Here is a 26128-nt window from a genome sequence, read left to right on the forward strand (position 1 = left end):
GTGCACCTAGGTGCAGCAGAGAAGGCTAGGTGAGCGACGCTCCATCTGTATTATAGCCCAGATTTATCAAGCTTTGGAGAGCAATGAATTGCACGGTGATAAAGTATCAACCAACCAGCTCCTAACAGGTTCCTCCATGTTACAGGCTGTGAAAGATGACAGTTAGGAGCTGATTGTTTGGCACTTTATCCCTGTGCAATTTATCACGCTTCAAGGCTTGATAAATCAGGGCCTATATATTAAATAAAAATGTAAATATACTGGAAGTTGGAGTTATTCCAGCCCGGCAGCCTTTGCTGACATATAGCCCAGGTCCACATTCAAAAACATATTGCCATGTGTTATTTCAGGAATTAGAAGACAATGTTCCTACTCACCCAGGAGGCTACCAGAGTGATGTTGTACTGTATCGCCCATGGGCCTTTACCATCCGAGACTGCCCACGCCCTCTTTAATCTACTTTCAAATCTGTCCCCTCCAAGACTACTGTAACCCAGGTTACCAACGTGAAGTGCACCAATGGAACGTTATCTATTGCAATACTGCATTACCGACTAGCGTAACTTGCCTCTACACTGTAAGTAGCCATAGGGGTGTGCCGGGAGTTTGGTTCCACAATGCACTGTGATGCGGCTTGTAGCAGATTGACTTTATATTGAAGTGTGTATAGGTTTTAAAATCAGCGATTGTTATAGGATATATATACTGTAATCCTACATTTGTTGAATTTTTATGTTCTAAAACTATTTTTCTGCTTGGTTCCATTTTGTTAATAAATATATAAATATAGCGTTGTACTTTACTAGAGGTGGTCTGTGTAGGTAGAAGGGGTTTCCTAATCATTACCCAGAGGAAAGGCAACCACATCCCCTGCCGATGGGGTCAGCTGTGGATGTGCTTCCTCAGTGGCAGCAAGGTAAGTGTGGAGACGCACACCCACCCACAGTACATTCCCACTGCACACCACTGAGTGCGGACTCACAGGTCTCCCCAAGCACATTCACACAGAAAACCTAATAAGCCACCATCATCCTCCAGAGACACCCCAAAACTAACACTCACCTGTCTAGCTCAGACCTACCTGACTTGCTGGACAGGCGAGTCCTCATTTTCCCAAACCTCTCTCCAACCACATCCACCATGCGTCCTCATTCTCATACCCCTGCTCAACCTCCTTACCCCCACTACCTACCTAGTCCCTACCTCCCTCTGATTCTGGGGTATTAATAAATTGTCCACTTGTGTTGATCCTATGCTGGGCTAGTTTAGTAGACCACACATTAGGCCTATCCACACCCTACTGAAGAAAGCCCAAGTCCCATGGTTAGTATTTACAACCCAGGCCTGCTATCAAAACCATGAGGCGACATGCCATAAATGTGCCAGTTATGCCAGTCTAAGCTGCACTTAGGGACGCGTTACCCACCTGCTCAGCACCAACGTCCAGGGCATCACACAGCTTCACAGCAAAATGCTTGGACCTCTCAAAGCTCCCCTTCCCAATGCTGTTGGAACCATCCAACAGGAGAAGGACGTCCAGTGGGGCGGAGCAGAACATCCCTGGAAGGAGTTATACATCCGATGAGTGAGACAATGGACACATGTAGCTCTAGAGATGTTCCTCACTGTCCCCATAACTACAGTAACTAATCAGGAGAGAGGCAGCGAGAAGACAAATGTGTGGAGGAACCCAGAGGGGAGAGGACCGTAATGATGGTACCCACTGACCAATCACAATTCATTATGTATATCATGGTGGCATGATGTGGGTATGCACTGCTGCACAGTGTAGCTATAGGGGCTGGGTGAGGTGGGTCATCAGTAGATGATGCCAAGCCTGGCAGAGTCTTATGATGTTATAAGCCTGGCACAGTCAGTATACCCGTCACATAATGTAATACACCTGGCACAGTCAGTATACCCGTCACATAATGTAATACACCTGGCACAGTCATTTTCCCCATCAAGTAATGTTATACGCCTGGCACAGTCAGTATACCCATCACGTAATGTTATACACCTGGCACAGTCAGTATACCCGTCACATAATGTTATACACCTGGCACAGTCAGTATACCAGTCACATAATGTTATACACCTGGCACAGTCAGTATACCAGTCACATAATGTTATACACCTGGCACAGTCAGAATACCTGTCAAGTAATGTTATACGCCGGGCACAGTCAGTATACCCATCACGTAATGTTATACACCTGGCACAGTCAGTATACCCGTCACATAATGTTATACACCTGGCACAGTCAGTATACCAGTCACATAATGTTATACACCTGGCACAGTCAGTATACCTGTCAAGTAATGTTATAAGCCTGGCACAGTCAGTATATCCATCACGTAATGTAATACTCCTGGCACAGTCAGTATACCCGTCACGTAATGTTATACACCTGGCACAGTCAGTATACCAGTCACGTAATGTGCTACACCTGGCACAGTCAGTATACCCGTCATGTAATGTTATACAACTGGCACAGTCAGTATACCCGTCACATAATGTTATACACCTGGCACAGTCAGTATACCTGTCACATAATGTTATATACCTGGCACAGTCAGTATACCTGTCACATAATGTTATACACCTGGCACAGTCAGTATACCTGTCACATAATGTTATATACCTGGCACAGTCAGTATACCCGTCACATAATGTTATACACCTGGCACAGTCAGTATACCTGTCACATAATGTTATACACCTGGCACAGTCAGTATACCCGTCACATAATGTTATACACCTGGCACAGTCAGTATACCCGTCACATAATGTTATACACCTGGCACAGTCAGTATACCTGTCACATAATGTTATACACCTGGCACAGTCAGTATACCCGTCACATAATGTTATACACCTGGCACAGTCAGTATACCTGTCACATAATGTTATACACCTGGCACAGTCAGTATACCTGTCACATAATGTTATACACCTGGCACAGTCAGTATACCTGTCACATAATGTTATACACCTGGCACAGTCAGTATACCTGTCACATAATGTTATACACCTGGCACAGTCAGTATACCCGTCACATAATGTTATACACCTGGCACAGTCAGTATACCAGTCACATAATGTTATACACCTGGCACAGTCAGTATACCAGTCACATAATGTTATACACCTGGCACAGTCAGTATACCAGTCACATAATGTTATACACCTGGCACAGTCAGTATACCAGTCACATAATGTTATACACCTGGCACAGTCAGTATACCAGTCACATAATGTTATACACCTGGCACAGTCAGTATACCCGTCACATAATGTTATACACCTGGCACAGTCAGTATACCCGTCACATAATGTTATACACCTGGCACAGTCAGTATACCAGTCACATAATGTTATACACCTGGCACAGTCAGTATACCAGTCACATAATGTTATACACCTGGCACAGTCAGTATACCAGTCACATAATGTTATACACCTGGCACAGTCAGTATACCAGTCACATAATGTTATACACCTGGCACAGTCAGTATACCCGTCACATAATGTTATACACCTGGCACAGTCAGTATACCTGTCACATAATGTTATACACCTGGCACAGTCAGTATACCCGTCACATAATGTTATACACCTGGCACAGTCAGTATACCCGTCACATAATGTTATACACCTGGCACAGTCAGTATACCCGTCACATAATGTTATACACCTGGCACAGTCAGTATACCCGTCACATAATGTTATACACCTGGCACAGTCAGTATACCCGTCACAGATCAGTATATACAGGACAGAACACCTGATAGCATGAAGCAAAAATATTGAGAGATGTAAAAAACAAGGAGGACACCACCAGCTGCCCAGACTCCTGTACAGCGCAGTAACACAACAGGTAATGGCTCCTGCGAGCCGCACGGGACCAAACACAGAGCCCTGGCTGTGACAGACCAGCAGCATCCAGGTGTGACATGTATGACGTCTGGTCGGGGATGACGGAGATGAGTCTCCATAAATACAGAGAATTCCAGGCAATGCTCAGGACAGGTGAAGGGGTTTGGTCACTGCCCCACCCCCCTAGCTATAGATCTAACTGCATCCCAATGCTCAGGCAAGGTGAAGGGGTTTGGTCACTGCCCCCCCCAGCTATAGATCTAACTGCATCCCAATGCTCAGGAAAGGTGAAGGGGTTTGGTTACTGCCCTCCCCAGATATAGATCTAACTGCGCCCTAATGCTCAGGACAGGTGAAGGGTTTTTTGTCACTGCACCCCCTCCCCAGTTATACATCTAACTGCGCCCCAGTGCTCCGGACAGGTGAAGGGGTTTGGTCACTGCCCCACCCCCCCCTAGCTATAGATCTAACTGCACCCCAATGCTCAGGCAAGGTGAAGGGGTTTGGTCACTGCCCCCCCCCCCCCCCCAGCTATACATCTAACTGCGCCCCAATGCTCAGGAAAGGTGAAGGGGTTTGGTTACTGCCCCCCCAGATATAGATCTAACTGTGCTCCAATGCTCAAGACAGGTGAAGGGGTTTTTGTCACTGCCCCCCCCCCCCAGTTATAAATCTAACCGCGCCCCAATGCTCCGGACAGGTGAAGGGGTTTGGTCACTGCCCTCCCCAGATATAGGTCTAACTGCACCCTAATGCTCAGGACAGGTGAAGGGGTTTGGTCACTGCCCCCCCCCCAGCTATACATCTAACCGCGCCCCAATGCTCAGGACAGGTGAAGGGGTTTGGTCACTGCTCCCCCCAGCTATACATCTAACTGCGCCCCAATGCTCAGGACAGGTGAAGGGGTTTTTGACACTGCCCCCCCCCCCCATTTATACATCTAACTGCGCCCCAATGCTCCGGACAGGTGAAGGGGTTTTTGTCACTGCACCCCCTCCCCAGTTATACATCTAACTGCGCCCCAGTGCTCCGGACAGGTGAAGGGGTTTGGTCACTGCCCCACCCCCCCCTAGCTATAGATCTAACTGCACCCCAATGCTCAGGCAAGGTGAAGGGGTTTGGTCACTGCCCCCCCCCCCCCCAGCTATACATCTAACTGCGCCCCAATGCTCAGGAAAGGTGAAGGGGTTTGGTTACTGCCCCCCCAGATATAGATCTAACTGTGCTCCAATGCTCAAGACAGGTGAAGGGGTTTTTGTCACTGCCCCCCCCCCCCCCCCCAGTTATAAATCTAACCGCGCCCCAATGCTCCGGACAGGTGAAGGGGTTTGGTCACTGCCCTCCCCAGATATAGGTCTAACTGCACCCTAATGCTCAGGACAGGTGAAGGGGTTTGGTCACTGCCCCCCCCCCAGCTATACATCTAACCGCGCCCCAATGCTCAGGACAGGTGAAGGGGTTTGGTCACTGCTCCCCCCAGCTATACATCTAACTGCGCCCCAATGCTCAGGACAGGTGAAGGGGTTTTTGACACTGCCCCCCCCCCCCCATTTATACATCTAACTGCGCCCCAATGCTCCGGACAGGTGAAGGGGTTTGGTCACTGCTCCCCCCAGCTATACATCTAACTGCACCCCAATGCTCAGGACAGGTGAAGGGGTTTGGTCACTGCCCCCCCCAGCTATACATCTAACTGCGCCCCAATGCTCTGGACAGGTGAAGGGGTTTTTGTCACTGCCCCCCCCCCCCCCCATTTATACATCTAACTGCGCCCCCAATGCTCCGGACAGGTGAAGGGGTTTGGTCACTGCCCCCCCCCCAGCTATACATCTAACTGCACCCCAATGCTCAGGACAGGTGAAGGGGTTTGGTCACTGCCCCCCCCCCCCCCCCCCAGCCATATATCTAACTGCACCCCAATGCTCAGGACAGGTGAAGGGGTTTGGTGACTGCTCCCCACCCCCCTAGCTATAGATCTAACTGCGTCCCAATGCTCAGGCAAGGTGAAGGGGTTTGGTTACTGCCTCCCCAGCTATAGATCTAACTGCACCCCAATGCTCAGGACAGGTGAAGGGGTTTGGTCACTACTCCCCACCCCCCTAGCTATAGATCTAACTGCGCCCCAATGCTCCGGACAGGTGAAGGGGTTTGGTCACTGCCCCCCCCCAGCTATAGATCTAACTGCTCCCCCAGCTATAGATCTAACTGCTCCCCAATGCTCTGGACAGGTGAAGGGGTTTGGTCACTGCCCCCCCAGTTCCATTCACTGATCTGACGCTGCATACAGATACTGCATCTGGAAGGAGACAATGGGACGAGAGGCAGCAGAGACCGCCTCACAAAACAACACATAATGAGAGAATGGGCTTTTCCATGCCAGGATTAACCTCTCGTTGGCTGAATTATCCTAATAAAAGCTGGAATGGCTGCAGGCACCACAAGCCTTTCCTCTGCGTCATGCCGGCCTGTGAGAACTTGTCCCAGTAATCACCGGGTGATGTCTGCACTTTGTAGCAAGCAGCAGGCAGACCTCCGAGCGCTGGAGACTGAGGGACGGGCCCTACCAATGGGCCTACAGTATACTGTTTTATTGCTCTGTCCCGCAACTAAACTATATGAGTACACCTGTTCTCAATCACTGACATAATAGCGTCACTCTTCCTAATGTCTGCACTCCTTTCTCATGGGTGAACATACACAAACTGGATACACTGATGTAGGGGGCTATTTATCATACTCAGGGGGAGATGTACTACTAAGCCTGAAAAGTGATAAATATCACAGTGATAAAGCACCAGCCAATCGGCTCCTAACTGCCATGTTACAGGCTGTGTTTGAAAAATGACAGTTAGGAGCCGATTGGCTGGTGCTTTATCACGGTGATATTTATCACTTTTCAGGCTTAGTACATCTGGCCCTCAATGTGATGTGGGTGCAACATTAGCGCCCAGAATCGCACTGCAGGATGCATTCCCCCGGGCAGATGTAAGAAGGTCACCGGGAGACGGGCTCCCTGCGATACGTTCCGTGTGGTTGCGGGACTCGTGCGCATGCGTGGCAGCTATCGCCGGTGATGGGTTCCAGAGGGACCTCTGCTGGTTATTTTTGCAATCTGTAGCCCATAGGCAGCAACGGGTTTTCAGATGGCATTATCTGTGGGGGGCCAATCTGACAGCATTGCATCTTCCGTAGTAACCTATGGGGGTCGCAGCTGTTGCCGGAAATGGAGGGACAGTAGCTATCTGATGCGATCCCTACTTCATACATGGGGGTATTATAAAATATTTGAGGTTACCCAGGAAAACAGGTGTTTGCGGGGAATAAGAAGCAAATATGACCCATAGTAATATGATTAGAGTATAATACCTATGTGTATTCTCATCTTACGGTCAAACCATCGCTATGACTTACTGCATCAGAGTAGTTAGGGGTCTAACTAAGGACCAAATCTATTAAGCCTTAAAAAGTGATAAAGTGGAGAGTGATAAAGGGCGGGATGTATTAACATACATCCCCGCCCCTGGCAGCGATGTTGATTGCATATGTACTAACATATGCGATCAACATCGCAATGCGGTGACGGAGGCCCCCTGCGATACCTGTAAGGTGATGTGCGGGGGTCTCCGTCACCTCCATGGGCTCTCCCTCTCCTCAGCTGCCGGGAACAAGGCAGCAGGCTGTCCCCGGCGCCTCCTCCTGCCCCCTGCAACCGGAAGGACCTACGGCTGCGTTGCTAGGGGGAGGAGGAGATTACCTTCTGGGACCAGGACTGCCTGGAGGAAGGTATGCCAGGGGGGAGGGGGGTCAGCGGGGGCGGCGGCCGGTGATAAGAAGCCCATAGGCTTCTATAGGGTATTGCCATCCAAAGATGGCGATAACCTGGGCAGCGAAAACCCGGCGGTGGGGTCTTAGTACATTTGAAAATGCAGTAAAACCCCCGAAAATGGGGGTTTTACCGCATTTTTCCCTTAGTACATCCCGCCCAAAGAGTGATAAATTACCAGCCAATCAGCTTCCTAACTGTCATGTTACAGGCTGTGTTTGAAAAATGACAGTTAGGAGCTGGTTGTCTGGTACTTTATCTCTCGCTAAGGCTTAGTACATACAGTAGACCGCATAGATTGTAAGCTCCTCTGGGGCAGGGACTGACGTGAATGGCAGAGTAGTCTCTATAACGCGCTGCGGAATATGTATGCGCTGTATAAATAACTGGCAGAAAATAAAAGTAGTTCAGGTTAGACTGTGTCTGGAGCCAAGCCCTCCATCCACAGTGGTTCAGAGTTGCCCTCACGGACGGTCTGCGGCTGGAACTTGGGAGATTTTGCGCTGTACATGAATAGGAAGAAGCCGCCACTTGTGAATACGGACGGAGATCTGCATTTATTTCTCTGCACACAGCTCTGTAGCATGAGGTAAAACACCACAGAAGAAAAGACGGATGAGAATTCCTTACGTTGCCCGGCTGCGGAGATCTTCCCGGCCACCTCCGGACTGACGCGGAGATCCTGCACACTGAGGCCCGGCGACGCTGTATAAAGAGAGCAACCAAATCTCAGTCAGAGAGACAGACGTTTCCTTCCCTGCGTATAACACAGGGGCGTGGTATGTCAGGTAGATTAGACGTAGGTCGACATGGTTTATAGGTCGACCACTATTGGTCGCCAGTAAGTCGACATGGTTTCTACGTCGATCGATAGGAACTCTAGGTCGACATGTACTAGGTCGACATGGCAAAAGGTCGACATGAGTTTAACTTTTTTTGGCGTCGTCTTCTCCGTACAGTGGCCGGGAACCCCAATTAGTGCACCGTGTCCCCTCGCATGGCTCGCTATGCTTCAAACAAGGTGCATCGCACCGCTACCGCTGGGCTTGGCACAGGTTACTATTCCCAATTGTAGTTCACGTGGATCTTTAAGTATGAAAAAGTTCATAAATGGCAAAAAAAGTGAAAAACTCATGTCATGTCGACCTAGAGTCCCTGTCGATCTAGAAACCATGTCGACCTACTTACTGTCGACCTAATGACCAGATCCCATAACACAGACCCTGGTGTGACTGCTCCTAATAATGCGCCGATCGGCGTGTAAAGGGGACAGCAATATACAGCAGAATACAGCCATATACACCAATATACAGCAATATACCGCAGAATACAGCCATATACACCAATATACAACAGAATACAGCCATATACATCAATATACAGCCATATACAGCAATATACAGCAGAATACAGCAATATACAGCAGAATACAGCCATATACAGCGGAATACAGCAGAATACAGCCATATACAGCAAAATGCAGCCATATACAGTGGAATACAGCAATATACAACAATATAGAGCAAAATACAGCCATATACAGCAGAATACAAAGCATTGTACAAAACAAATACCCGAGCAATAGAGTGATTGTTGTACCCTCCTGAATAGCTCCAGGTCTCCAGACAAGGAGTATAAATAGTCCCCCGATACTCTTATTTACATAAATATGTGTTACATGGCTGAACCCCGATATTCCCACCGCTCATTACCTATCTGACAGAGACTCCCCTATCCCTGACATTACCACCGCTCAGTACCTATCTGACAGAGATTCCCCTATCCCTGACATTACCACCGCTCATTACCTATCTGACAGACATACCCCATCACTGGTATTCCCACTGCTCATTACCTATCTGACAGAGACTCCCCTATCCCTGGTATTACCACCGCTCATTACCTATCTGACAGAGACTCCCCTATCCCTGGTATTACCACCGCTCATTACCTAACTGACAGAGACTCCCCTATCCCTGACATTACCACCGCTCATTACCTATCTGACAGAGACTCCCCTATCCCTGACATTACCACCGCTCATTACCTATCTGACAGAGACTCCCCTATCCCTGACATTACCACCGCTCATTACCTATCTGACAGACATACCCCATCACTGGTATTCCCACTGCTCATTACCTATCTGACAGAGACTCCCCTATCCCTGGTATTACCACCGCTCATTACCTATCTGACAGAGACTCCCCTATCCCTGGTATTACCACCGCTCATTACCTATCTGACAGAGACTCCCCTATCCCTGGTATTACCACCGCTCATTACCTATCTGACAGAGACTCTCCCATCCCTGACATTACCACCGCTCATTACCTATCTGACAGACATACCACCGCTCATTACCTATCTGACAGAGACTCCTCCATCCCTGACATTACCACCGCTCATTACCTATCTGACAGAGACTCTCCCATCACTGGTATTACCACCACTCATTACCTATCTGACAGAGACTACCTATCCCTGGTATTACCACCGCTCATTACCTATCTGACAGAGACTCCCCTATCCCTGGCATTACCACTGCTCATTACCTATCTGACAGACATACAACCGCTCATTACCTATCTGACAGAGACTCCCCTATCCCTGGTATTACCACCACTCATTACCTATCTGACAGAGACTACCTATCCCTGGTATTACCACTGCTCATTACCTATCTGACAGCGACTCTCCCATCCCTGGCATTACCACCGCTCATTACCTATCTGACAGAGACTCCCCTATCCCTGACATTACCACCGCTCATTACCTATCTGACAGACATACCCCATCACTGGTATTCCCACTGCTCATTACCTATCTGACAGAGACTCCCCTATCCCTGGTATTACCACCTCTCATTACCTATCTGACAGAGACTCCCCTATCCCTGGTATTACCACCGCTCATTACCTATCTGACAGAGACTCCCCTATCCCTGACATTACCACCACTCATTACCTATCTGACAGAGACTCCCCCATCCCTGACATTACCACCGCTCATTACCTATCTGACAGACATACCCCATCACTGGTATTCCCACTGCTCATTACCTATCTGACAGAGACTATCCCATCCCTGGCATTACCACCGCTCATTACCTATCTGACAGACATACCACCGCTCATTACCTATCTGACAGAGACTCCCCTATCCCTGGTATTACCACCGCTCATTACCTATCTGACAGAGACTCTCTCATCCCTGGTATTACCACCACTCATTACCTATCTGACAGAGACTACCTATCCCTGGTATTACCACCGCTCATTACCTATCTGACAGAGACTCCCCTATCCCTGGTATTATATTACCACCACTCATTACCTATCTGACAGAGACTACCTATCCCTGGTATTACCACTGCTCATTACCTATCTGACAGAGACTCTCCCATCCCTGACATTACCACCGCTCATTACCTATCTGACAGACATACCCCATCACTGGTATTCCCACTGCTCATTACCTATCTGACAGAGACTCCCCTATCCCTGGTATTACCACCGCTCATTACCTATCTGACAGAGACTACCTATCCCTGGTATTACCACCACTCATTACCTATCTGACAGAGACTACCTATCCCTGGAATTACCGCCGCTCATTACCTATCTGACAGAGACTCCCCTATCCCTGGTATTACCACCGCTCATTACCTATCTGACAGAGACTACCTATCCCTGGTATTACCACCGCTCATTACCTATCTGACAGAGACTCCCCTATCCCTGGTATTACCACCACTCATTACCTATCTGACAGAGACTCTCCCATCCCTGGCATTACCACCACTCATTACCTATCTGACAGACATACCACCGCTCATTACCTATCTGACAGAGACTCCCCTATCCCTGGTATTACCACCGCTCATTACCTATCTGACAGAGACTACCTATCCCTGGTATTACCACCGCTCATTACCTATCTGACAGAGACTCCCCTATCCCTGGCATTGCCACTGCTCATTACCTATCTGACAGAGACTCCCCTATCCCTGGTATTACCACCGCTCATAACCTATCTGACAGAGACTCCCCTATCCCTGGTATTACCACCGCTCATAACCTATCTGACAGAGACTCCCCTATCCCTGGTATTACCACCGCTCATTACCTATCTGACAGAGACTCCCCTATCCCTGGTATTACCACCGCTCATAACCTATCTGACAGAGACTCCCCTATCCCTGGCATTGCCACTGCTCATTACCGATCTGACAGACATACCACCGCTCATTACCTATCTGACAGAGACTCTCCTATCCCTGGTATTACCACCACTCATTACCTATCTGACAGACACTACCTATCCCTGGTATTACCACCGCTCATTACCTATCTGACAGAGACTCCCCTATCCCTGGTATTACCACCACTCATTACCTATCTGACAGACACTACCTATCCCTGGTATTACCACCGCTCATTACCTATCTGACAGAGACTCCCCTATCCCTGGTATTACCACCGCTCATTACCTATCTGACAGAGACTCCCCTATCCCTGGTATTACCACCGCTCATTACCTATCTGACAGAGACTACCTATCCCTGGTATTACCACCGCTCATTACCTATCTGACAGAGACTCCCCTATCCCTGGTATTACCACCACTCATTACCTATCTGACAGAGACTCTCCCATCCCTGGCATTACCACCACTCATTACCTATCTGACAGACATACCACCGCTCATTACCTATCTGACAGAGACTCCCCTATCCCTGGTATTACCACCGCTCATTACCTATCTGACAGAGACTATCTATCCCTGGTATTACCACCGCTCATTACCTATCTGACAGAGACTCCCCTATCCCTGGCATTGCCACTGCTCATTACCTATCTGACAGAGACTCCCCTATCCCTGGTATTACCACCGCTCATAACCTATCTGACAGAGACTCCCCCTATCCCTGGTATTACCACCGCTCATAACCTATCTGACAGAGACTCCCCTATCCCTGGTATTACCACCGCTCATTACCTATCTGACAGAGACTCCCCTATCGCTGGTATTACCACCGCTCATAACCTATCTGACAGAGACTCCCCTATCCCTGGCATTGCCACTGCTCATTATCTATCTGACAGACATACCACCGCTCATTACCTATCTGACAGAGACTCTCCTATCCCTGGTATTACCACCACTCATTACCTATCTGACAGACACTACCTATCCCTGGTATTACCACCGCTCATTACCTATCTGACAGAGACTCCCCTATCCCTGGTATTACCACCGCTCATAACCTATCTGACAGAGACTCCCCTATCCCTGGTATTACCACCGCTCATTACCTATCTGACAGAGACTCCCCTATCCCTGGTATTACCACCACTCATTACCTATCTGACAGAGACTCCCCTATCCCTGGTATTACCACCGCTCATTACCTATCTGACAGAGACTCCCCTATCCCTGGTATTACCACCGCTCATAACCTATCTGACAGAGACTCCCCTATCCCTGGTATTACCACCGCTCATAACCTATCTGACAGAGACTCCCCTATCCCTGGTATTACCACCGCTCATTACCTATCTGACAGAGACTCCCCTATCCCTGGCATTGCCACTGCTCATTACCTATCTGAGAGAGACTCCCCTATCCCTGACATTGCCACCGCTCATTACCTATCTGAGAGAGACTCCCCTATCCCTGACATTGCCACCGCTCATTACCTATCTGAGAGAGACTCCCCTATCCCTGACATTGCCACCGCTCATTACCTATCTGAGAGAGACTCCCCTATCCCTGACATTACCACCGCTCATTACCTATCTGACAGAGACTCCCCTATCCCTGACATTACCACCGCTCATTACCTATCTGACAGAGACTACCTATCCCTGGTATTACCACCGCTCATTACCTATCTGACAGAGACTCCCCTATCCCTGGTATTACCACCGCTCATTACCTATCTGACAGAGACTACCTATCCCTGGTATTACCACCACTCATTACCTATCTGACAGAGACTCTCCCATCCCTGGCATTACCACCGCTCATTACCTATCTGACAGAGACTCCCCTATCCCTGGTATTACCACCGCTCATTACCTATCTGACAGAGACTACCTATCCCTGGTATTACCACCGCTCATTACCTATCTGACAGAGACTCCCCTATCCCTGGTATTACCACCGCTCATTACCTATCTGACAGAGACTCCCCTATCCCTGGTATTACCACAGCTCATTACCTATCTGACAGAGACTCCCCTATCCCTGGTATTACCACCGCTCATAACCTATCTGACAGAGACTCCCCTATCCCTGGTATTACCACCGCTCATTACCTATCTGACAGAGACTCCCCTATCCCTGGTATTACCACCACTCATTACCTATCTGACAGAGACTCCCTATCCCTGGTATTACCACCACTCATTACCTATCTGACAGAGACTCTCCCATCCCTGGCATTACCACCGCTCATTACCTATCTGACAGAGACTCCCCTATCCCTGGTATTACCACCGCTCATTACCTATCTGACAGAGACTACCTATCCCTGGTATTACCACCGCTCATTACCTATCTGACAGAGACTCCCCTATCCCTGGCATTGCCACTGCTCATTACCTATCTGACAGACATACCACCGCTCATTACCTATCTGACAGAGACTCTCCTATCCCTGGTATTACCACCACTCATTACCTATCTGACAGAGACTACCTATCCCTGGTATTACCACCGCTCATTACCTATCTGACAGAGACTCCCCTATCCCTGGTATTACCACCACTCATTACCTATCTGACAGAGACTACCTATCCCTGGTATTACCCACTGCTCATTACCTATCTGACAGAGACTCCCCTATCCCTGGTATTACCACCGCTCATAACCTATCTGACAGAGACTCCCCTATCCCTGGCATTGCCACTGCTCATTACCTATCTGAGAGAGACTTGCGTCACCCCACGTAGTACTGAGATGCATGTAGAGGGCGAGTCTCGCTCATCCTCAGCAGCTAACTGGTTAATGGGCTTTCCCACCCCTTCGACACATTTTATATAATATTCTGCACATTCCCTACTGCATATGTACTAACCCATTACCTTAGCCTTCTGAGTTTCCATTACTTTATATCTGTCTGGAGGTTATTTATTTTCCATTGGATATGACGCAGTTTAGCGCAATGAATACACTGTACCCAGCACAGACAATGTTCCCAGAGCAACACAAATAAACAACCCCGCTTAGATGATATATAAGCTGTAGTGAGACACACAGAACATACAGCAAGTTATTCAGTAGAAATTGCAGGAATGCAAATACAAACCAATCAGCTAACTAGCCTCATGTATTTTAAATGTTGCCTAGATCTGTGTTAAGGACACTCTGACACTTAATGCATGTTCCGAGATCCCAGATGTCTCCTGTACAAGGGAATTCTCATCCCAGGAAATAATCACTTATCTGCAGATGTGCGTCCGCCATCCGTCCGTCATACACAGAGGAAACATTTGACGGATTATTTACCCGAGAATGTTGTTGTTACATTTTGCAAATATTTTAAATTCTACACAAGGATATTGAGGCTTTGTGTATTTAGATTGGTGAAATGCTCAAGAATTATATAACCTTAAATGAGAAAATAATTGTCACTGATGACTTTGCTGCTCAGTGAATTCCAGTAATGTTATTCTGTATGATAGCTGTTTGTATGGTGTATATAATAAGATTTTAAACCTACCGGTAAATCTTTTTCTGTAAGTCAGTAGAGGATGATGGGGACTCCGTAAGGACCATGGGGAATAGACGGGCTCCACAGGAGACATGGGCACTTTAAGAAAGACTTTAGGATTTGGGTGTGCACTGGCTCCTCCCTCTATGCCCCTCCTCCAGACCTCAGTTAGAGAAACTGTGCCCAGAGGAGACGGACAGTACGAGGAAAGGATTTTTGGTAATCCAAGGGCAAGATTCATACCAGCCCACACCATCCACACCGTATAACTTGTGATAAATTAACCAGTTAACAGTATGAAATTCAACATAGCTTCAGTCGGAAACTGAAAGCAACCATAACATAACCCTTATGTAAGCAAAACTATATACAAGTCTTGCAGAAGTAGTCCGCACTTGGGATCCAGCATCCTCTATGGACTACGAGAAAAAGATTTACCGGTAGGTTTAAAATCTTATTTTCTCTTACGTCCTAGAGGATGCTGGGGACTCCGTAAGGACCATGGGGATTATATCAAAACTCCCAAACGGGCGGCAGAGTGCGGATGACTCTGCAGCACCGATTGAGCAAACAGGAGGTCCTCCTCAGCCAGGGTATCAAACTTATAGAACTTTGCAAAGGTGTTTGAACCCGACCAAGTAGCAGCTCGGCACAACTGTAGTGCCGAGACCCCTCAGGCAGCCGCCCAAGACGAGCCCACCTTCCTAGTTGAATGGGCCTTGACCGATTTTGGTAACGGCAATCCAGCCGTCGCATGTGCCTGCTGAATCGTGTTACAGATCCAGCGAGCAATAGTCTGCTTTGAAGCAGGAGCGCCAACCTTGTTGGATGCATACAGGATAAATAGCGCTTCAGTTTTCCTGACTTTGGCCGTCCTGGCCACGTAAATCTTCAAAGCCCTGACTACATCCAGAAACTCGGAATCCTCCAAGTCTCGTGTAGCCACCGGCACCACAATAGGTTGGTTCATATGAAAGGGTGATACCACCTTCGGCAAGAATTGAGGACAGGTCCGCAATTCCGTCCTATCCACCTGGAAAACTAGATAGGGGCTTTTGTGAGACAAAGCCGCCAATTCTGACACTCGCCTAGCCGAAGCTAAGGCCAACAACATAATCACTTTCCAAGTGAGATACTTTAACTCTACTGTCTGAAGTGGTTCAAACCAGTGCGACTTAAGGAAACTCAAAACCACGTTAAGGTCCCAAGGCGCCACCGGAGGTACAAAAGGAGGCTGAATATGAAGCACTCCCTTTACCAAAGTTTGTATTTCTGGAAGTGAAGCCAATTCTTTTTGAAAGAAAATGGATAATGCCGAAATCTGAACCTTAATGGAGCCCAATTTTAGGCCCAAATTCACTCCAGTTTGTAGAAATTGAAGGAAACTGCCCAGATGGAATTCTTCCGTAGTAGCATTCCTGGCCTCACACCAAGCAACATATTTACGCCATATACGGTGATAATGTTTAGCTGTCACATCCTTCCTAGCCTTTATCAGAGTAGGAATGACCTCATCCGGAATGCCCTTTTCCGCTAGGATCCGGCGTTCAACCGCCATGCCGTCAAACGCAGCCGCGGTAAGTCTTGGAACAGACAGGGCCCCTGTTGCAACAGGTCCTGTCTTAAAGGAAGAGGCCACGGATCTTCTGTGAGCATCTCCTGCAATTCCGGGTACCAGGCCCTTCGTGGCCAATCTGGAACAATGAGAATTGTCCGAAACTCCTCCTTTTCTTATTATTCTCAACCCCTTTTGGATGAGAGGAAGAGGAGGAAAAACATATACTGAGTGGAACACCCACGGTGTCACTAGTGCGTCCACCGCTACCGCCTGAGGGTCTCTTGACCTGGCGCAATACCTTTGTAGTTTTTTGTTTAGGCGGGACGCCATCATGTCTATCTGGGGCAGGCCCCACTGACTTGCGATCTGTGAGAAGACTTCCTGATTAAGTCCCCACTCTCCCGGATGCAGGTCGTGCCTGCTGAGGAAGTCTGCTTCCCAGTTGTCCACTCCCGGAATGAACACTGCTGATAGGGCGCTCACCCTTTTCTGGTCCATATCCAGAATCATGCCCAAGTAGGGTAGACGAGTCGTAGGAACCAACTGCGACTTCGGGATATTGAGAATCCAGCCGTGTTGCTGTAACACCTTCAGTGAAAGCGACACGCTGTTCAGTAATTGTTCTCTTGATCTCGCTTTTATGAGGAGATCGTCCAAGTACGGGATAATTGTGACACCTTGCTTGCGCAGGAGCACCATCATTTCCGCCATTACCTTGGTGAAAATTCTCGGGGCCGTGGAAAGCCCAAACGGCAACGTCTGAAATTGGTAATGACAATCCTGTACCGCAAAACTCAGGTACGCCTGATGAGGTGGATATATGGGAACATGAAGGTATGCATCCTTTATGTCCAGAGAAACCATAAAATCTCCCCCTTCCAGGCTGGCGATGACGCCCTGAGCGATTCCATCTTGAATTTGAACCTTTTCAAGTATAGGTTCAGGGATTTTAAATTTAAAATGGGTCTGACCGAACCGTCCGGTTTCGGGACCACAAACAGGGTTGAGTAATATCCCCTGCCCTGTTGCAGTGGGGGAACCTTGACCACCACCTGTTGAAGATACAATTTTTCGATTGCATTTAACACTATCTCCCGTTCTTGAGGAGACGTTGGCAGAGCCGATTTGAAAAACCGGCGAGGAGGCACCCCTTCGAATTCCAGTTTGTAACCAAGGGAAACAATTTCTATTGCCCAGGGATACACCTGTGAGTGGGCCCAGATGTGGCTGAACATTCGAAGACGTGCCCCCACTGGGGCGGACTCCCTTAGTGGAGCCCCAGCGTCATGCGGTGGATTTTGCAGAGGCCGGGGAGGACTTCTGTTCCTGGGAACTATCTGTGTTGTGCAGCTTTTTCCCTCTGGCAAGAAAGGACGATCCATGGCCATTCTTGTTTCTATTTGATCGAAAGGACTGCATTTGATAATGCGGTACTTTTTTAGGTTGTGAGGGAATATAAGGCAAAAAATTAGATTTGCCTGCCGTAGCAGTGGAGACCAGGTCCGAGAGCCCTTCTCCAAACAATTCCTCACCCTTGTAAGGTAAAACCTCCATATGCCTGTTTGAAATCGGCATCACCTGTCCATTGGCGGGTCCAAAGGACTCTTCTAGCCGAGAACGACATAACGTTGATTTTCGAACCCAATAGAGCAATGTCTCTTTGTGCATCCCTCATATATAAGACAGCATCTTTTATATGTCCTAGGGTCAATAGGATGGTATCCTTATCCAGGGTTTCAATTTCCGCTGATAAGGTATCTGTCCATGCTGCTACAGCGCTACACACTCAAGCGGACGCAATAGCCGGTCTGAGTAAGGTACCCGAATGTGTGTAAATGGACTTCAAGGTAACCTCCTGCTTGCGATCAGCAGGATCCCTGAGGGTAGCCGTAACTTGGGAAGGCAGCGCTACCTTTTTGGATAAGCGTGTCAAAGCTTTGTCCACCCTAGGGGAGGATTCCCACCGTATTCTGTCCGTTGGCGGGAAAGGATGCGCCATAAGAATCCTTTTGGGGATCTGCAGTTTCTTGTCTGGAGTTTCCCAAGCTTTTTCACATAACTCGTTCAGCTCATGCGAGGGGGGAAAGGTTACCTCAGGTTTCTTTCCCTTATACATGTGTACCCTTGTGTCAGGGACAGGGGGTTCCTCTGTGATATGCAAAACATCTTTTATTGCAATAATCATATATCGAATACATTTAGCCACTTTTGGCTGTAATTTTGCATCATCATATTCGACACTGGAGTCAGAATCCGTGTCTACTATTTGGGATAGTTGGCGCTCTTGGGACCCCGAAGGTCCCTGCGACATAGGTACAGGCATGGGATGACTCCCTGACTGTTCCCTAGCTTCAGCTTTATCCAACCTTTTGTGTAATAAATTTACATTGGCACTTAAAACATTCCACATATCCATCCAGTCAGGTGTCGGCGCCGTCGACGGCGACACCACATTCATTTGCTCCTCCTCCCTCGAAAAGCCTTCTACATCAGACATGTCGACACACACGTACCGACACACCACACTCAAGGAACCCTCTTATCTGAGGACAGTTCCCCGACAAGGCCCTTAGGAGAGACAGAGAGAGAGTATGCCAGCACACACCCAGCGCTATAATAACCCAGGACAAAAACACAATATGTATGTTTACCCAGATAGCGCTTTTATACTCAATTCGCCAATTATGTGCCCCCCCTCTACTTTAAAACCCTCTTGTCACTGTGATCTAAGCAGGGGAGAGTCCGGGGAGCTTCCTCTCAGCGGTGCTGTGGAGAAAAAATGGCGCTGATGAGTGCTGAGGGAGAAGCCCCGCCCCCTCGGCGGCGGGCTTCTGTCCCGCTCTAAAATACAAAACTTTGGCGGGGGCTCGTAGGTATATACAGTGGCCGGCTGTATATACCCATCTTTTGCCAGGAGAGGTTTATTTGCTGCCCAGGGCGCAGACCCCCCCGCCCTGCACCCTTACAGTGAGGTGAATGGGAGCAATGGCGCACAGCTGCAGTGCTGTGCATTACCTCAGTGAAGAACAGTGAAGTCTTCTGCCGCCTCAGATGTCTTCTAACTTCTCATACTCACGTGGCTTCTACCTTCAGGCTCTGTGAGGAGGACGGCGGCGCGGCTCCGGGACGGACGGCGAGGATGAGACCTGCGTACCGATCCCTCTGGAGCTAATGGTGTCCAGTAGCCTAAGAAGCAGAGCCTTTCAACTCACAGAAGTAGGTCTGCTTCTCTCCCCTCAGTCCCACGATGCAGAGAGTCTGTTGCCAGCAGGCTCCCTGAAAATAAAAAACCTAACAAAACACTTTCTGTCAGAAACTCAGGAGAGCTTCTGAAAAGCACCCAGTCTCCTCTGGGCACAGTAATCAACTGAGGTCTGGAGGAGGGGCATAGAGGGAGGAGCCAGTGCACACCCAAATCCTAAAGTCTTTCTTAAAGTGCCCATGTCTCCTGCGGAGCCCGTCTATTCTCCATGGGCCTTACGGAGTCCCCAGCATCCGCTAGGACGTAAGAGAAATAGTGTTATCATACAGCTACATTTCTCTCTTACTGCTAGGCCGGTATGACACGGAGAGATTGTCAATGCCCCTCCCAGTGGAGCACACTGGGGGGGTTTCTGAGTACCCAGAAACCCCCCATGTCAGACCAATATTTTTTTATTTTATTTTTTAATACTGGATCCATCTGCCGCAGTCCACAATTTAAGCCCTGCCCCCTTTAGAGAACCACAAATCATTAAACACCAGTTCTGCGTGCACCCCCCCCCCCCCCCCCCCCCTTCCCTTTTATAAGGGTGTAGTATGTTATGCCGGCGGTCGTGCTCCCAGCGACCAGCATACCGGTGCCAAAATCCCGACCGCCGGCATACCGACAGCTGGGCGAGCGCAAATGATCCCCTTGCGGGATCGCTGCGCTCGCCACGATCCTGATGTAGTCGTATAACCCCTCTACATACGAAGTACAATTGTTCTGTTTTATACAGTATTAATAGATGCACAAGTCCCACTCAGCGCCTACATATAAAGAAACTGTTTGTACCTCTCGGGGTAATACATAGTCAATATAAAACAATTAGCATTTTATGTATCATTGGTGGCAGTGGGACCAGTAAACTATCATTTCTTACGGTCACACATTGCAGCGATAAGAAAATATCTTCAGTTTATTTTCTGTCCATCTAGAATCCCTTGTTGGGAAGAGTACCCTGCTGTCCCGGACACGAGGTTTGTATCGTTTTGCTGCCGACCCTACACTTGTTACGCATGGCTGGGAGCAGAGAAGTATGGAGGTGGCGCTCTCCCCATAAGGATGCAATGGTTAGCGCTATGTAAATGTGGCATTAGTTATCGGGACCACGCAGTGAACAGCTAAACTTTCCTGAGTTTAGTAAATATGCCCAGACCACAGTCCGCAATGGGATGGAAGGTGTCTGCTAGCTGCAGCGTTACTTTATAATGCATACTATGGGGCCCATTTATCAACAAGTGGTAAACTCATTGCGCATGATAATTGGTGCCCCAGCCAATCAGCTCCCAACTGTCATCCCCCCTCAAACACATGACAGTTGGGAGCTGATTGGGTGGAGCCCCATTTATCATGCGCAATGATTTTTTTCACTCAATTAATGAGCCCCTTCCTGCCTTAGGAATATCTGAAATTGCCCTGATGCTTGTGGTTTTAGGTTTAATAAACAGATCCCATTGCGGGGACATGTACTAAGCAGTGATAGGAGTGGAGAAGTGAGCCTGAGGAGAAGTTGCCCACGGCAACCAATCAGCTGCTCTGTATACTTTTATAGTATGCAAATTATAAATGATACGTCAATGCTGATTGGTTGCCATGGGCAACTTCTCCACTGGCCCACTTCTCCACTTTTATCACTGCTTAATACATGTCCCAATGACTACAATCTCAGCCTTCACAGACTGGAGGCAACGCTGAGGTATATAAACAGAGAGGAAAGATAATTAGATGACCACACATGCGCATCAGTTTCCCACTTAGCGGACGCGCTGCGAGCTGCAGACGGGACAGAATAAAGACTGGTAGATACTCACCACAGGAGAGCAAGAGGAGACACAGGGCGCTAGATAGAGATGTCATTTCATGAACCGACCTGGAAGAAAAACACAGCTTACAGTATTATATATAAGCCAGACAATTTAGAACATTTTAGTATTAAATGGACAGGTCAATGTTATGAAAGTAAATGAGATATTTAGGGCCAGATGTACTAAACTTTGAAAAGTGATAAAGTGCAGAGAGGTACCACCCAATCAGCTCCTAACTGCCATGTTACAGGCTGTGTTTCAAAAATTACAGGCGCTGGTTAGTTGGTATTTTATCACTTTTCAAGGCTTTGTACATCTGGCTCTTATACTCTAACCTTACTCATAATGTCAACATGCTCAGAATGTCAATATTAGCACCCTCCCGCTAGTGCTTAACCCTAACCCTCCCCAGACTAACGCTAACCTCTCCTCCCACAACCTAACCCTTCCCCAGTGCATAACCCCAACCTCTCCTCCTACAGACTAAGCCTAACCCCAACCTCTCCTCCTACAGACTAAGCCTAACCCCAACCTCTCCTCCTACAGACTAAGCCTAACCCTCTCCCTAGAGCCTAACCCCAACCTCTCCTCCCGCAGACTAAGCCTAACCCTCTTTCAAGAGCCTAAACCCAACCTCTCCTCCCGCAGACTAAGCCTAACCCTCTCCCTAGAGCCTAACCCCAACCTCTCCTCCCTCAGACTAAGCCTAACCCTCTCCCTAGAGCCTAACCCCAACCCCTCCTCCCGCAGACTAAGCCTAACCCTCTTTCAAGAGCCTAACCCCAACCTCTCCTCCCGCAGACTAAGCCTAACCCTCTCCCTAGAGCCTAACCCCAACCCCTCCTCCCGCAGACTAAGCCTAACCCTCTCCCTAGAGCCTAACCCCAACCTCTCCTCCTGCAGACTACGCCTAACCCTCTCTCTAGAGCCTAACCCCAACCTCTCCTCCCGCAGACTATGCCTAACCCTCTCCCTAGAGCCTAAACCCCAACCCCTCCTCCCGCAGACTAAGCCTAACCCTCTTTCAAGAGCCTAACCCCAACCTCTCCTCCCGCAGACTAAGCCTAACCCTCTCCCTAGAGCCTAACCCCAACCTCTCCTCCCGCAGACTAAGCCTAACCCTCTCCCTAGAGCCTAACCCCAACCCCTCCTCTCGCAGACTAAGCCTAACCCTCTCTCTAGAGCCTAACCCCAACCTCTCCTCCCGCAGACTAAGCCTAACCCTCTCCCTAGAGCCTAACCCCAACCCCTCCTCCCGCAGACTAAGCCTAACCCTCTCCCTAGAGCCTAACCCCAACCCCTCCTCCCGCAGACTAAGCCTAACCCTCTCCCTAGAGCCTAACCCCAACCCCTCCTCTCGCAGACTAAGCCTAACCCTCTCTCTAGAGCCTAACCCCAACCTCTCCTCCTGCAGACTACGCCTAACCCTCTCCCTAGAGCCTAAACCCAAACTCTCCTCCCACAGACTAAGCCTAACCCTCTTTCAAGAGCCAAACCCCAACCTTTCCTCCCGCAGACTAAGCATAACCCACTCTTTAGAGCCTAACCCCAACCTCTCCTCCCACAGACTAAGTCTAAACCTCTCCTAGAGCCTAACCCCAACCCCTCCTCCCGCAGACTAAGCCTAACCCTCTCCCTAGAGCCTAACCCCAACCCCTCCTCCCACAGACTAAGCCTAACCCTCTCCCTAGAGCCTAACCCCAACCTCTCCCCCCACAGACTAAGCCTAACCCTCTTTCAAGAGCCTAACCCCAACCTCTCCTCCCGCAGACTAAGCCTAATCCTCTCTCTAGAGCCTAACCCCAACCTCTCCTCCCGCAGACTAAGCCTAACCCTCTTTCAAGAGCCTAACCCCAACCTCTCCTCCCGCAGACTAAGCCTAACCCTCTCTCTAGAGCCTAACCTCAACCTCTCCTCCCACAGACTAAGCCTAACCCTCTCCCTAGTGCCTAATCCCAACCTCTCCTCCCGCAGACTAAGCCTAACCCTCTCTCTAGAGCCTAACCCCAACCTCTCCTTCTGCAGACTAAGCCTAACCCTCTCTCTAGAGACTAACCCCAACCCCTCCTCTCACAGACTAAGCCTAATCCTCTCTCTAGAGCCTAACCCCAACCTCTCCTCCCGCAGACTACGCCTAACCCTCTCCCTAGAGCCTAACCCCAACCTCTCCTCCCGCAGACTAAGCCTAACCCTCTTTCAAGAGCCTAACCCTCTTTCAAGAGCCTAACCCCAACCTCTCCTCCCGCAGACTAAGCATAACCCACTCTTTAGAGCCTAACCCCAACCTCTCCTCCCACAGACTAAGTCTAAACCTCTCCTAGAGCCTAACCGCAACCCCTCCTCCCGCAGACTAAGCCTAACCCTCTCTCTAGAGCCTAACCCCAACCTCTCCTCCCACAGACTAAGCCTAAACCTCTATAGAGCCTAACCCCAACCTCTCCTCCGCAGACTAAGCCTAACCCTCTCTCTAGAGCAGGCATTCCCAAGCACGGTCCTCAAGGCACACTAACAGTGAATGTTTTAATGATATCCAGGCTTCAGCACAGGTGACCTAATTAATAGCTCAGTTACTTTGATGTAACCATCTGTGCTGCAGCCTGGATATCACTAAAACCTGCACTGTTGGTGTGCCTTGAGGACCGTGGTTGGGAATGCCTGCTCTAGAGCCTAACCTCAACCTCTCCTCCCACAGACTAAGCCTAACCCTCTCCCTAGAACCTAAACCCAACCTCTCCTCCCACAGACTAATCCCAACCCTCTCCCTAGAGCCTAACCCCAACCTCTCCTCCCGCAGATTAAAGGGCCTACACAATAGGCGATTGGCCGCCGAGATGCCCAACGGCTGATACGGACGACCCAATGGCGGGGGGGGGGGGGCTAGTGACTGGGGGAATGAAGTTTCTTCACTCCCTGTCACCCGGCCCTATAGCCCTGCATGCTAATATTATTATGACATTTTATTTATAAGGCGCCACAAGTGTTTCGCAGTGCCGTACAAAGGACAGTACAGGGAGACAAAACTTAGCATTACAGTAAATAAATAACAGATATAGAGTACAGGTAACAAAGAGCACCACAATTCTCATACATAATACAGCTAAGATGTAAGTAGCGAGGGAGTAATCCTCGTATTACTTGGGGCTGGCGGCCATAGATAGAGATGAGCCTTTACCAGCAGGAGAAAAAGCGGGTAAATATGGTCGCTGAGTAGGAGAGAGCTGCGAGTGAAATGTGTAGAGAAGAGGGCTTAGACAACAAGAGGAAAGAGGGCCCTGCTCTGAAGAGCTAACAATCTAGTGGGGAGGTGCGACAGACAGATGACATGAGGTGCACGCAAGCGGGAGGTAGCCTGATGGCGGTATGTAAGCAAAGCAGAGATGGTCAAGGTATGAGGCAGGGGGATGGAGGAGCAGCCTCAGGACTAGGTTATGCGTCGGGAGGGTACGCTTTGATGAATAGGTGGGTTTTCAGTGCCCATTTGAAGTTTTGCAAGGTCGGGGAGATGGTGGACGAGATTGGCCATATTGACATGCATGTATAAGCGACCTGGCGCCACCAATGGACGAGCGCGGGGCCATGCATGGTTCATCGTTGGTGCCTTCACACTGAACGAGTTCTCATTCATTTATGAACAAGAACATTCATATCGTTCAGTTAGATCTTTAATTGTGTAGGGCCCTTAAGCCTAACCCTCTCTCTAGTGCATATCCCTATTCTCCCCTGCCGCAGCCTAACCCTGACCTTCCACTGCAGGTCCGTGCAGAATGCCGGCATTTCACACGTCAACACTGAACACGTCAACATGTCCAACGTCGATATTTTAACAATGCTGACGGACATTTGGACTACATCCCGTCCAGATCTCCAAGAATACTAAAAGTCATTGTTCAAAATCTGTACAGCATGTGTAGCGGGTGCAGGGCAATGTTCTGTAGATCTCCAGAGAGGTCAAGTAAGGTGGAAACACCATCTAGTACACAATAAGTCAGCGACTGCTCAGTGCATCCTGTATAGGCCATATTTATTATGGGTGATTCTCTTTAGCATTTCTTTTTAGCCTTTTTATCCTTTTCTACTTCATGCAACCTGTTACCGGCCA

General features: G+C 49.0%; 1 protein-coding gene across 2 annotated transcripts in view; it reads right to left on the reverse strand.

The window, feature by feature from the left end:
* VWA2 (von Willebrand factor A domain containing 2) overlaps positions 1 to 26128 on the reverse strand; it is a 58939-nt gene that overhangs the window by 20037 nt on the left and 12774 nt on the right. For both annotated transcript variants that reach the window (XM_063962548.1, XM_063962547.1), the window contains exons 2-4: positions 22036 to 22094; positions 8333 to 8407; positions 1427 to 1560 (exon numbers count right to left, since the gene is read on the reverse strand). In XM_063962548.1, the coding sequence (XP_063818618.1) occupies positions 1427 to 1560; positions 8333 to 8407; positions 22036 to 22081 (255 nt within the window). In that variant the 5' untranslated portion in view covers positions 22082 to 22094. The remainder of the gene's footprint in view (positions 1 to 1426; positions 1561 to 8332; positions 8408 to 22035; positions 22095 to 26128) is intronic.

This window comes from Pseudophryne corroboree, chromosome 3 (assembly GCF_028390025.1).
Source record: "Pseudophryne corroboree isolate aPseCor3 chromosome 3, aPseCor3.hap2, whole genome shotgun sequence".
Lineage (NCBI taxonomy): Eukaryota > Metazoa > Chordata > Amphibia > Anura > Myobatrachidae > Pseudophryne > Pseudophryne corroboree.